Source organism: Schistocerca americana, chromosome 3, assembly GCF_021461395.2.
Source record: "Schistocerca americana isolate TAMUIC-IGC-003095 chromosome 3, iqSchAmer2.1, whole genome shotgun sequence".
Taxonomy (NCBI): Eukaryota; Metazoa; Arthropoda; class Insecta; order Orthoptera; family Acrididae; genus Schistocerca; species Schistocerca americana.
In genome coordinates, this window is record NC_060121.1 from 768,473,211 (window position 1) to 768,486,655 (window position 13,445).

General features: G+C 38.8%; 1 protein-coding gene across 1 annotated transcript in view; it reads right to left on the bottom strand.

The window, feature by feature from the left end:
- Window positions 1–13,445, bottom strand: part of LOC124606728 (UDP-glucosyltransferase 2-like) — an 83,897-nt gene that overhangs the window by 48,456 nt on the left and 21,996 nt on the right. The window contains exon 3 of the mRNA XM_047138760.1: window positions 12,176–12,354. Within this exon, the coding sequence (XP_046994716.1) occupies window positions 12,176–12,354 (179 nt within the window). The remainder of the gene's footprint in view (window positions 1–12,175; window positions 12,355–13,445) is intronic.

Consider the following 13,445-nt stretch of genomic DNA (forward strand, 5'->3'; position numbering starts at 1 on the left):
TACAGAACAATGTGTAGCATGTGTATAAATGAATATCATGTAATTGCATTCGATATTGTAGGAATTCCTTGTGTTTGTGGAACAGATGTTTCTATATATTATTACAGAGATCATTTACAACGTATTCCAAGTGCAGGCCATGCAAAATTTTGTTTCCAATGAAAAATGATGAACAACAAATTGAGACTGATAAGACACCAAAAAACTATTGATTGTCAAGAAATTAAAGGTTAAGACTCTATTTATTCAAACCCATCTGCTAGAGATAAATATAAGAACACATGTAAGAAATATTTCATAGATGAGAGCGAAAATGGAAAGGACATGACTCAATTCTGGGAAATCTATTAAAGTTTCGTTTTATTAAACACAAGAGTAATGTGGAGCAATTCATATGCCCAACTTTGTGGTTATTGTAGAATAATTAAACTAATTACAACAGATTAAGTAAAAACAAGTTAATTAATTTAATTGTATTAACCTATTCCTACAATTAATCTCAATAATATGAGAGTAGTTGAACTCAAAGCTTTAGCTAAGAATTTTTTTATTATAGGCTACTATAAATTTTGAAATCAGAATTAATTAACTTAATTGTAGTGCTGGAGTATTCTTTTCGTCAAAATGTGTTCCAGAGGACCAGATCAAGGCGAAAACACGTCCCTAATGTAAATTATTTTTACAGATTTGATTATGAAAGTTTAGAGAAAATTCGACCACAAAGACCAGACAAAATTGTGAGACCAGATAAAATTAATCCATCACTAGTACACTATTTGAGCAAGGAAAAAAGTACAAACTGTCTAAAAAGTATTTATTTGAGATTGAAGAAAAAATCCATATTTAATGAAAAACTTAAAGCTTGGTCTGTTGACTATAAAATTTTCTTGAATGATGCTAATACCAGTTAAGTGGATACTGATAGGCAGAAATCAGATTACGTAATGAAAGCACTTAATCCTATGGCGCAAGTACCTAAAAATAGATCTAACATCAGAAAAGGATATAAATTGAATTAACAACTACAAATCAAAAACTGTTTTATCCACTTTCCACAGGACATATCAATTAAATAATACTAAACAATCAGTTCCAGTTCTAAGTAATAAAATCAGATATATATTAACTTCTAATAAGCCTAGTGATATAGCAAATACTATATTTATTATGCAGATGTTAGCACTTACAACATGCAGCAAAGGCAACAAATAATAAATTAATGATAACCTGTGTTGCCCTAGAGCGATAAGAATGGCATCAATATATCACATGGATGTTATTTTAAGGAGAGAATTAAACACAGGTGAAGTTAAGAAAATTGGAGAAGTATACAAATACAGATTACAAAAAGAGCTAACCAAGATATTAAGTAATCAGTTAGGTGAATACAACAAAGAAGGATTAACTGCAGACATTATTAAAAATCTTGAGCAACTGTTGGGCATTCTAATAAATGTTGCATGCACTGAAAATTTCAATTCAGTCATCAATTGTGGACCCAATAACGCAAAAAAAATGTATACATGAAATACCACAGCCACTGTGATGTAATTGACAGTATGTAAGCATTCTTGGTATCATCATATTTCTGTGATAAATGCAATACAGCACATAACAATAAGAATGAACATAAATGAATAGTAAAATCAAAAATATGTATATTATGCAATGATTCAAACACATACCATGGAAAATAAGATACATTGTAAAAACTGTAATACGTATTGTTACAATGAAGAAACCTTAAACAATAATCAAGAAGTTTGTGACATAGACTACAAATATAAAGAATGTAAAATGATTTGTTTGAGATGTAAGAAATATGAATGTGTGTTTGAAATATGTAGATACTGTAATCTAGAAGTAGAAATTAAATGTCATAAATGTTACATGCAATACAAATTAAATATAGGTGGCATTTTTGAAAGAAAGTTTCATGCAGAATATATTTCTGCAGGAAAATAGTTGCAGTGTAATAATGAAGGATTCCTAGTTCTTGTATCTATACTGAAAAATACGTTGAAGGTCAACAAGAAACAGGAATACATAGTCCAAATCTCATTAAGGGTAAATACTTTTAATGATGATACTGTTCACAAATTTAAAACTGAGGATGAATTCTGTAGGTGAATGGTATCTAATAAATTTTATGATTAAATATTTATAGCTCGTTATATTAGAGATTATGATTCAAAATTCGTTCTGTAGTGCTGTGTTAAAAATGCAATAAAATTATATACTATCTACACTGCAAGTCAGTTACTGTTATTGGAGATAAAACCAATAGGTCTAAAAATTGTCAGAAATTTTTTATAAAGCCATCTTCATAATTTCCCAGAAACATATGATGTGAAAGAATTAAAGAAAGGTCATTTCCCACAGTTGTTCAATACACAGAAAGATGAAAATTACATAGGGCCAAAACCTGATACTGAATATTATTATGCCAATGCTATGAAACTGAAAGATAGAGAAATATTTCTCAAATGTCATTATCAAAAGTTAAAGAAAATTATGTATCCAATGTTAAAAGGGATATTAATGAATGTTCTATTTTTGATAGAGATATATTGAGAAGAGGTTGTGCAGAACCAAGCAATCAATTCATACTAATATCTAATATAGATCCCTTTTGTTATTTAACAACTGCTGGGGTTTGTATGGCTATATACAGATCTAAACATTTACCTAATGTAACAAGTGCTATGATAGATAAAGAACAGAAGGAAAATCACAGTAAAGAATCTGTAGCTGTGTAAGTATTTTAAGCAATCATAAAATTCAACATGCTCTTAATTGGGGTGTAGCAAATATAGTTGGAGCCAGGGGAGATGGCTTCAGTAAAGGGACCAATATTCTTTATAAATACCATGACACTGCTGTAAAAATGTTTTGAAAATGAGGCAGTTAATAATCAATAATCGGTGGATGACCTATACCAGAAGACATCACCAAGACGTACATAACTATGAAATTCAGGCTATAATTTAGTAGAGATTTGGGAATGTAATTGGATTATCTCAGGAGTGTAAAAAACGTCCAAAATTGAAACAGTTACCTAAAGCTATCGAACCACTGAATCTAATACAATAAAATTACGAGCTGAAGACATGGTATTAACACAAAAGTAAAACATGTTGATGTATTTAGTCTCTGTCCAACTGTATGCTATTTTTATTATTATTATCATCATATAGGTCATCCAACAGAAATACATAAACAAAGATATTATTCTAAGAAGTGCTGTGGGACTAGAAAATGTAAAGTAGTGGCACCTAGAGGATTAGATCGTTTTATTTTACCTACACAATTAAAGACTAATGAAAACGAAAACTGTTATTTCCTTTACGTGTTTAAATGAGCTGAACAAAGAATAAATAAAAAGAATCACAAAAATGGTGGAAGTAGTTTCATTGGAAATTGGACACCTGATGAAACGAATAAAGCTATAGAAAAAGGAAATAAAATTTTAGGTATCTATGAAGTAATGGATTTTAGAAATAAAAGCCACATGTCATTTGAAAATTATGTGAAAGACTGTATGAAAATGAAATTAGGAACCAATAAACGTAATTTTGAAACCATTCAGATGTTCATACAGTATATGAAAAAAAAAGTGGGTATTGACTTAGATCTTCATAGAATTACAGTAAACCCAGGGAAATGCACTGCTGCTAAAATATATCTGAATTCATTATAGGGAACATTTGAACAATGTCTAAATATGAGTAAAACTGAGTCTGTTACAGATTTACAAAATTTTTTTTTAGATGATATTTGATGATCGATTTGATAATATACATATAAATTTCCCTATTGTAAATATGGTTTAGATGAAGAATAACTTCAAGGATTATTGCATGGAAAATAACGTGACTACAAATACTTTTACAGCAGCATTCACAACATCAAATACATGGCTTTCATGTATGATATGAAAGACAAACTAGGAAAAAATGTTATGTATTTTTATATAGACAGTGTAGAATGTGTTGATGATGGTGAAAATACTGTGGAAACAGGATGTATGGTAGGTGAACTGACTGATGAATTAAGAAATAACTGGGATTCAAATTGGGCTTCATCTGAAGCTAAAAGTTATTATTTTGAGAAAAATGATAAAAAATATTGACATAAGAACAAGGGATTTGCTTTAAACTACAAGAATATTCTAAAGCTGAATGGTGAATCTATGATAAGATTAATTGAGGATGAAGTGAAAGAAAAGAAATAATAAGAGTGCAACAAAATATATAGAACAAAAATTATATATGAATTTTTTTCTATATAAATGGAGGCTGTAGTGAAGAAGCTCATGAACGCTAGCAATATCAATTTGATTTTTCGGAGCTTTAGAAGAAAGTTAAAATTAGACATCAAAATTCGTAAAAAACATTTGTTTTCAAAATGTGCTTTTTTACCTTTGGTTTAATTTTGAATATCAATTTTTTAAATTAATTGTAGTGCACTCAGAACTGATATATATACACTACTGGCTTTTAAAATTGCTACACCAAGAAGAAAGGTAGATGATAAACGGGTGTTCATTACACAAATATCTTACACTGGAACTGACATGTGATTACATTTTCACGCAATTTGGGTGCATAGAAATTTGAGAAATCAGTACCCAGCACAATCACCTCTGGCCGTAATAACGACCTTGATACTCTGGGCATTGAGTGAAACATAGCTTGGATGGTGTGTACAGGTACAGCCGCCCATGCAGCTTCAGCACGATACCACAGTTCATCAAGAGTAGTGACTGGCGTATTGTGACGAGCCTGTTGCTCGGTCACCATTGACCAGACTTTTTCAATTGGTGAGTGATCTGGAGAATGTGCTGGCCAGGGCAGCGGTCGAACATTTTCTGTATCCAGAAAGGCCCGTACAGGACCTGCAACATGCGGTCGTGCATTATCCTGCTGAAATGTAGGGTTTCGCAGGGATCGAAGTAAGGGTAGAGTCACGGGTCGTAACACATCTGAAATGTAACGTCCACTGTTAAAAGTGCCATCAATGCGAACAAGAGGTGACCGAGACGTGTAACCAATGGCACCCCATACCATCACGCCAGGTGATACACCAGTATGGCGATGACGAATACACGCTTCCAATGTGCGTTCACCGCGAAGTCGCCAATCACGTATGCGATCATCATGATGCTGTAAACAGAACCTGGATTCATGAGAAAAAATAGCGTTTTGCCATTGATGCACCCAGGTTCGTCGTTGAGTACACCATCGCAGGTGCTCCTGCTTGTGATGCAGCTTCAAGGGTAACCGCAGCCATGGTCTCCGAGCTGATAGTCCGTGCTGCTGCAAACGTCGTCGAACTGTTCGTGCACATAGTTGCAAACGTCGCCATCTGTTGACTCAGAGATCGAGACGTGGCTGCACGATCCGTTACAGCAATGCGGATAAGATGCTTGTCTTCTCGACTGCTAATGATACGAGGCCGTTGGGATCAAGAACGGCGTTCCGTATTACCCTCCTGAGCCCACCGATTGTATATTCTTCTAACAGTAATTGGATCTCAACCAACGTGAGCAGCAATGTCGCGAAACGATAAACCGCAATCGCGACCGGCTATAATCTGACCTTTATCAAAGTCGGAAACGTGATGGTACGCATTTCTCTTCCTTACACGAGGCATCATAATAACGTTTCACCAGGCAACGTCAGTCAACTGCTGCATGTGATGAGAAATCGGTTGGAAACTTTCCTCATGTCAGTACGTTGTGGGTGTCGCCATCGGCGCCAACATCGTGTGAATGCTCTGGAAAGGTAATCATTTGCATATCACAGCATCTTCTTCCTGTCGGTTAAATTTCGCGTCTCTAGCACGTTATCTTCGTGGTGTAGCAATTTTCATGGCCAGTAATATATACAGGGTGGTCCATTGATAGTGACTGGGCCAAATATCTCACGAAATAAGCATCATACGACAAAACTACAAAGACGAAACACGTCTAGCTTGAAGGGGGAAACCAAATGGCACTATGGTTGGCCCGCTAGATAGCGCTGCCGTAGGTCAAACGGATATCAACTGCATTTTTTAAAATATGAACCCCAATTTATATTACATATTCTTGTGGTACGTAAACAAATATGAATGTTTTAGTTGGACCACTTTTTTCGCTTTGTGATAGATGGCGCTGTAATAGCCACTAACGTACAAGTACGTTGTATCACGTAACATTCAACCAGTGCGGACGGTATGTGCTTCGTGATACATTATCCGTGTTAAAATGGACCGTTTACCAATAGCGGAAAAGGTCTACATCGTGTTGAAGTATGGCTATTGTGATCAAAATGCCCAACGGCCGTGTGCTATGTAAGCTGCTCGGTATCCTGGACGACATTATCCAAGTGCCCGGACCGTTCGCCAGATAGTTACATTATTTAAGGAAACAGGAAGTGTTCAGCCACATGTGAAACCACGACCTGCAACAAACGATGATGCCCAATTAGGTATTTTAGCTGCTGTCGTGGCTAATCCGCACATCAGTAGCAGACAAATTGCGCAAGAACCGGGAATCTCAAAAACGTCAGTGTTGAGAATGCTACATCAACGTTGATTGCACCCGTACCATATTTCTATGACCAGAAATTGCATGGAGACAACTTTGAACGTCGTGTACAGATCTGCCACTGGGCACAAGAGAAATTACTGGACGATGACAGACTTTTTGCACGCGTTCTATTTAGCGACGAAGCGTCATTCATCAACAGCGGTAACGTAAATCGGCATAATATGCACTATTGGGAAACGGAAAATCCACGATGGCTGCGACAAGTGAAACATCAGCGACATTGGCGGATTTATGTTATGGTGAGGCACTATGGGAGAAAGGATAATTCGCCCCAATTTTATCGATGGCAATCTAAATGGAGCAATGAATTCTGATTTCCTCCGTAATGTTCTACCGATGTTACTACCAGATGTTTCACTGCATGACAGAATGGCGATGTAGTTCCAACATGATGGATGTCCGGCACACAGCTCGCGTGCGGTTGAAGCGGCATTGAACAGCATATTTCATGACAGGTGTATTGGTCGTCGAAGCACTATACCATGGCCCGCAAGTTCCCCGGATCTGACGTTTCCGGATTTCTTTCTGTGGGGAAAGTTGAAGGATATTTGCTATCTTGATCCACCGACAACGCCTGACAACATGCGTCACCGCATTGTCAATGCATGTGCGAACGTTATGGAAGGCGAACTACTCGCTGTTGACAGGAATGTCGTTACACGTATTGCCAAATGAATTGAGGTTGACGGACATCATTTTGAGCATTTATTGCATTAATGCGGTATTTACAGGTAACCACGCTGTAACAACACGCGTTCTCAGAAATGATAAGTTCACAAAGGTACATGTATCACATTGGAACAACCGAAATAAAATGTTCAAACATATCTACGTTCTGTATTTTATAATTTAAAAAACCTACCTGTTACCAACTGTTCGTCTAAAATTGTGAGTCATATGTTTGTGACTATTACAGCGCCATCTATCACAAAGGGAAAAAAGTGGTCCAACTAAAACATTCATATTTGTTTACGCACTACACGAATATGTAATAAAAACGCAGTTTATATCCGTTTGACCTATGGCAGCGCCATCTAGCGGGCCGACCATAGCACCATCAGGTTTCCCCCTTCAAGTTAGACAAGTTTCGTTCTTTGTAGTTTTTTCGTTTGACGCTTATTTCGTGAGATATTTGGCCCAGTCACTATCAGTGTACCACCCTTTATACAGGGTGTCACAAAAAGTTACGACCAAACTTTCAGGAAACATTCCTCACACACAAAGAAAGAAAATATGTTACGTGGACATATGTCCGGAAACGCTTACTTTCCATGTTAGGGCTCATTTTATTACTTCTCTTCAAATCACATTAATCATGGAATGGAAACACACAGCAACAGAACGTACCAGCGTGACTTGAAACACTTTGTTACAGGAAATGTTCAAAATGTCCTCCGTTAGCGAGGATACATGCATCCACCCTCCGTTGCATGGAATTCCTGATGCGCTGATGCAGTCCTGGAGAATGGCGTATTGTATCACAGCCGTCAATAATACTAGCACGAAGAGTCTCTACATTTGGTACCGGGGTTGCGTAGACAAGAGCGTTCAAATGCACCCGTAAATGAAAGTCAAGAGGGTTGAGGTCAGGAGAGCGTGGAGGCCATGGAATTGGTCCGCCTCTACCAATCCATCGGTCACCGAATCCGTTGTTGAGAAGCGTACGAACACTTGGACTGAAATGTGCAGGAGCTCCATCGTGCATGAACCAAATGTTGTGTCGTACTTGTAAAGGCACATGTTCTAGCAGCACAGATAGAGTATCCCGCGTGAAATCATGATAACGTGCTCCATTGAGCGTAGGTGGAAGAACATGGGGCCCAATCAAGACATCACCAACAATGCCTGCCCAAACGTTCACAGGAAATCTGTGTTGATGACGTGATTGTACAATTGCGTGCGGATTCTCGTCAGCCCAGACATGTTGATTGTGAAAATTTACAATTTGATCACGTTGGAATGAAGCCTCATCCGTAAAGAGAACATTTGCACTGAAATGAGGATTGACACATTGTTGGATGAACCATTCGCAGAAGTGTACCCGTGGAGGCCAATCAGCTGCTGATAGTGCCTGCACAAGCTGTACATGGTACGGAAACAACTGGTTCTCCCGCTGCACTCTCCATACAGTGACGTGGTCAACGTTACCTTGTACAGCAGCAACTTCTCTGACGCTGACATCAGGGTTATCGTCAACTGCACGAAGAATTGCCTCGTCCATTGCACGTGTCCTGGTCGGTCTAGGTCTTCCCCAGTCGAGAGTCATAGGCTGGAATGTTCCGTGCTCCCTAAGACGCCGATCAATTGCTTCGAACGTCTTCCTGTCGGGACACCTTCGTTCTGGAAATCTGTCTCGATACAAATGCACCGCGCCACGGCTATTGCCCCGTGCTAATCCATACATCAAATGGGCATCTGCCAACTCCGCAGGCCGGCCGGAGTGGCCGTGCGGTTCTAGGCGCTACAGTCTGGAACCGCGCGACCGCTACGGTCGCAGGTTTGAATCCTGCCTCGGGCATGGATGTGTGTGATGTCTTTAGGTTAGTTAGGTTTAAGTAGTTCTAAGTTCTAGGGGACTGATGACCTCAGCAGTTAAGTCCCATAGTGTTCAGAGCCATTTGAATCAACTCCGCTTTTGTAAACATTGTACTGACTGCAAAACCACGTTCGTGATGAACACTAACCAGCTGATGCTACGTACTGATGTGCTTGATGCTAGTACTGTAGAGCAATGAGTCGCATGTCAACACAAGCACAGAAGTCAACATTACCTTCTTTCAATTGGGCCAACTGGCGGTGAATCGAGGAAGTACAGTACATACTGACGAAACTAAAATGAGCTCTAACATGGAAGTTAAGCGCTTCCTGACGCATGTCCACATAACATCTTTTCATTATTTGTGTGTGAGGAATGTTTCCTGAAAGTTTGGCCGTACCTTTTTGTAACACCCTGTACAGTAGTAAGTGGGTACACAGGGTGCAGCTTGGTTTCGACAAATTAATGCAAATATTAACCAAAATATTTATGTTAACTAAAATATTTATATTAAATTGTATATTTTGATATAAATGTGTTATTTAATACAAGTATTTTAATTAATCCATCAATAAGAAGCGTGTGCATAAAAAATTTCTAACTGCTCTCAACGAACCCACTTACTACTGGAGACGGATCTGGTAATCGAGCTGGCCAAGGTAACATTTCGACACATTGTAGAGTGTGTTGGGTTACAACAGCGGCATGTGGGTGAGCTTTATCCTGCTGCATACAACCCTTAAAGGCTGTTCATGAGTGGCTGCACAACAGGTCGAATCACCAGACTGGTGTTCAAATTTCTAGTCAAGGTAGTTGCGATAACCATGAGAGTGTTCCTGCCATCATATGAAATTGCACCCCAGACCATAACTCTAAGTGTAGGTCCAATGTGTCTAACACGCAGACAAATTGGTGGCAGGCCTTCAACTGGCGTTCTTCTAACCAACACAAGATCATCACAGGCACTGGCGCAGAACCAGCTTTCATCAGAAAATGTAACAGGTTTCCACCCTGCCTTCCAGTGAGCTATCCCTTAACACCACTGAAGTCGCAAATGAAAGTGTTCTCGGGATAGAGGAATGCGTGTTTAAGGGAGTCTGGCTGTGAGCTGTTCTTGAAGTAATCAATTTGTAACAGCTCTTTACGTCACTGTGGTGTAAACGGATGCTCAGACTGCTGCTACAGATGCAGTATCTTTTGCCAGAGTCATACACCAGTCGCAATGGTCTTAGTGCCACGTAGCTGTGCAGAGCCCGGTCCTCTTGTGACATAAATTCTCTTGAATCAATGTGAAGTGGTTAAATTCCTGCCGAGTTTTTCTGCAATATCGCAAAAGGAACATCAAGTTTCTCGTACTCCTATTACATGACGTCATTCAAACTCAGTGAGGTGTTTATAATGGCGTCTTTGTCGTCTCAAAGACCTTCTTGACTAACATCAACTCATTAGGTCCGCCTCGAGTGGCGCCACTACCGTCAGTCTTATGCAACTGGCGCGAAATATGAATAGACGTCACCATTCTACATCTACATCCACATCTACATCTTAATGGTTACTCTGCAATTCACACTTAATTGGCTGGCAGAGGATTCATCGACCCATTTTCATACTACTTCTCTACCAGTCCACTCTAGAATGGCTCGTGGGAAAAAGGAACACCTAAATCTTTCCGTTCGAGCTCTCATTTCTCTTATTTTATTATGATGATCAATTCCTCCTACGTAGGTGGGTGTCGACAAAATATTTTGGCGTTTGGAAGAGAAAATTGGTGATTGATATTTCGTAAATAGATCTCGCCGCAAAGAAAACCGTCCCAACATGCGTATCATATCAGTGACACTCTCACCCCTATTGTGCGATAGCATGAAGCGAGCTGCACTTCTTTGCACTTTTCGATGTCCTCCGTCAATCCTACATGGTAAGGATCCCATACCGCGCAGCAGTGTTCCAGCAGAGGACGGACAAGTGTAGAAACAAGCCTACCAACCAACTTTCGGTTACGTCACGCAGCTCCTTCTTGCTGTTGCCTTTTCTTTTTTCTTTTCCTGTGAGTGTAGCTGTTGTTATCTAAGAGAATCTACTAAATCTAATTACCACTGAGCAAAATCCGGTGAGCTCATCCACCTCCACTTATGTTTAATACTTGATCAAGTATCTCCGCACATAATTTTGCTACATTAACAACATTTAGATCTGGAATAACACTTTCCACTTGGTTCTGATTCAAGAAAAGAGAAATTTGTTTCCACTTGTTCTGAAGTAACTTGGACATCGATTGCTCAGTGATGGAGTGAACTTATCTAGCATGCAGCCAAAGCTATAGTTCAGCCTAAAACTTCAGGTTACACTTTCAGCGAGTGAGTTCGGTACGTCAACCTTATTCACTTCAATAACTGCTGATTAAGTTTTGTTTCGTTCGCAGGCGCATGATCTTCCATTGTTCCAGACCCATAATGGTGCGAGCGATCTTCGAGTAAGCGGTGGGTCTGGGGATACTGTCATGAAATTCTTCTATCAGACGAATCTTTCAACCAAATTAGAACGAAATGATTGAAAACAGGTGATAATGATGTGCATATATTTACACTTCAGTGGTTCCCATCAGCTAATATCTTAGGCCCACCCGAGTGATGACTGGGATCCAATTCCAATAACTTCACCAATGGTAAACCTGGATGTTAGATAACAGTGTGAAATATCTTTGACATAATATTCTTACTTGCAAGCCTAAATTGTCGTGCATAGTTTAGACTCATAAAAACCCTTTCACTGATTTCTTCTGAGTTGAAATACTCTACTATGTCAACGCACTTACGTGTTGCAGGGTCCTTTGTTCGAACTGATGAAGAGTGCAGTCAGTGGAGCGTCACAAGACCATGCGTGGTAAAGAGACAATTTGTGTAAACCTAAAGCGCTTTAATTTGTACTATAAGCAACAGAAGAGGTGGTCCAGACCTGTGTTATCCATATTCATTACGAGGTGAGGAAGTTTCTTGTAAACATCTTCTGAGTATAGGATGGGAGATGTTATGAATAGTACTTACTGAAGTTCTTTCAGGCCTGGAATTTTTAGTTGGGCATCACACGCCTTCTTAACATGCTCTTCAATAATGACCATCAGTTCTGATTTGGATGAGAGAGAATTTTTTAAGAAATCGATATCTTCTTTCCACATGTCGTACATGAACGACATGTCTATCTGAGTCATGTTTGGAGGTGGGTCCTAAAACAGGTAACAGAATATATTGCCAATTTCTCCTCTCTAAAAATTGAAACATGTAATGTAAAATAAAGTTTCAGTTTAATGTTTTAAAGCATTTTCTATGGTTATTGGATTGTTTTACCTGTAAATTCAACAATGACTTTACTGGGTGTCTGTTGACATTATTAATTATGCATATTTTTATAGTTTTCAATGAGTGGTAACTATCATTTCCATTAGACATTTCTGCATCATCAGCTTCGTGGATAAGAAAAATTATGAAGATATGAATTCATCAGTTACAATACACAGGAACAGCATATTCACAAAATGTTTCTTTCAGGCTACCGCAGGGCATCCAGTTCCCCTTGAATCTGCTTCATTCCACTTCGTGGTACACCGGTTTCTGTCAGTTTCTATGTGCACAGTTAATTTTGAACTTGAACTGCATAGCTCTAAAACTCGAACGTGATGTTACCAGCCCAACCTAACAACAGTGTACTACCGAACAAGCAAACAAAACAAGCGAAGACACTAGTAAACTCTGTAATGGTGTCCTAAACGCCAGACAAGAAACGTACTGTATATACTAGCACTTGTTGCTAAAACTAGTAACTGATCCAGGGGCACAGTAAACCACAACAGTACGTAATAGTTCAGAGCAAAATCTTCTGAGTCGTTAGGCTATGTCATATTTATCTCGGACATCTTCACTGATCGACGTTTTTGTCTCTTTGCTGGCAACTTCTTTAGGATTACACTGTTTTCCCTATCGCTGAGACGGCGTAAGCTGATTATTGACAGCTGCAGTGGGTTGGGTGAGGAAGTTTCGTGATCCTACCTCAACCAATAACGTTTTTTAAACATCTCTATGGCAAACGACTCTGTGTTGTCGCAGTTATATAGACGGATAATGTTTTTACCAACAGGCGTTAGCTCTTCGTGGTTAAAACAGTGCTACGAGCTGTCTGGGACATTCTTACGGCGTCTCGACTATAGATGGCTAAACGCAGCTCATCCAGGGACACTAGCTGTATCCTGAAGTAGATCCCATCCTAGGGATGGAAACGTCAAGCAATGAAGAAGTTTGATGAGTACTACGACGAAGCCGG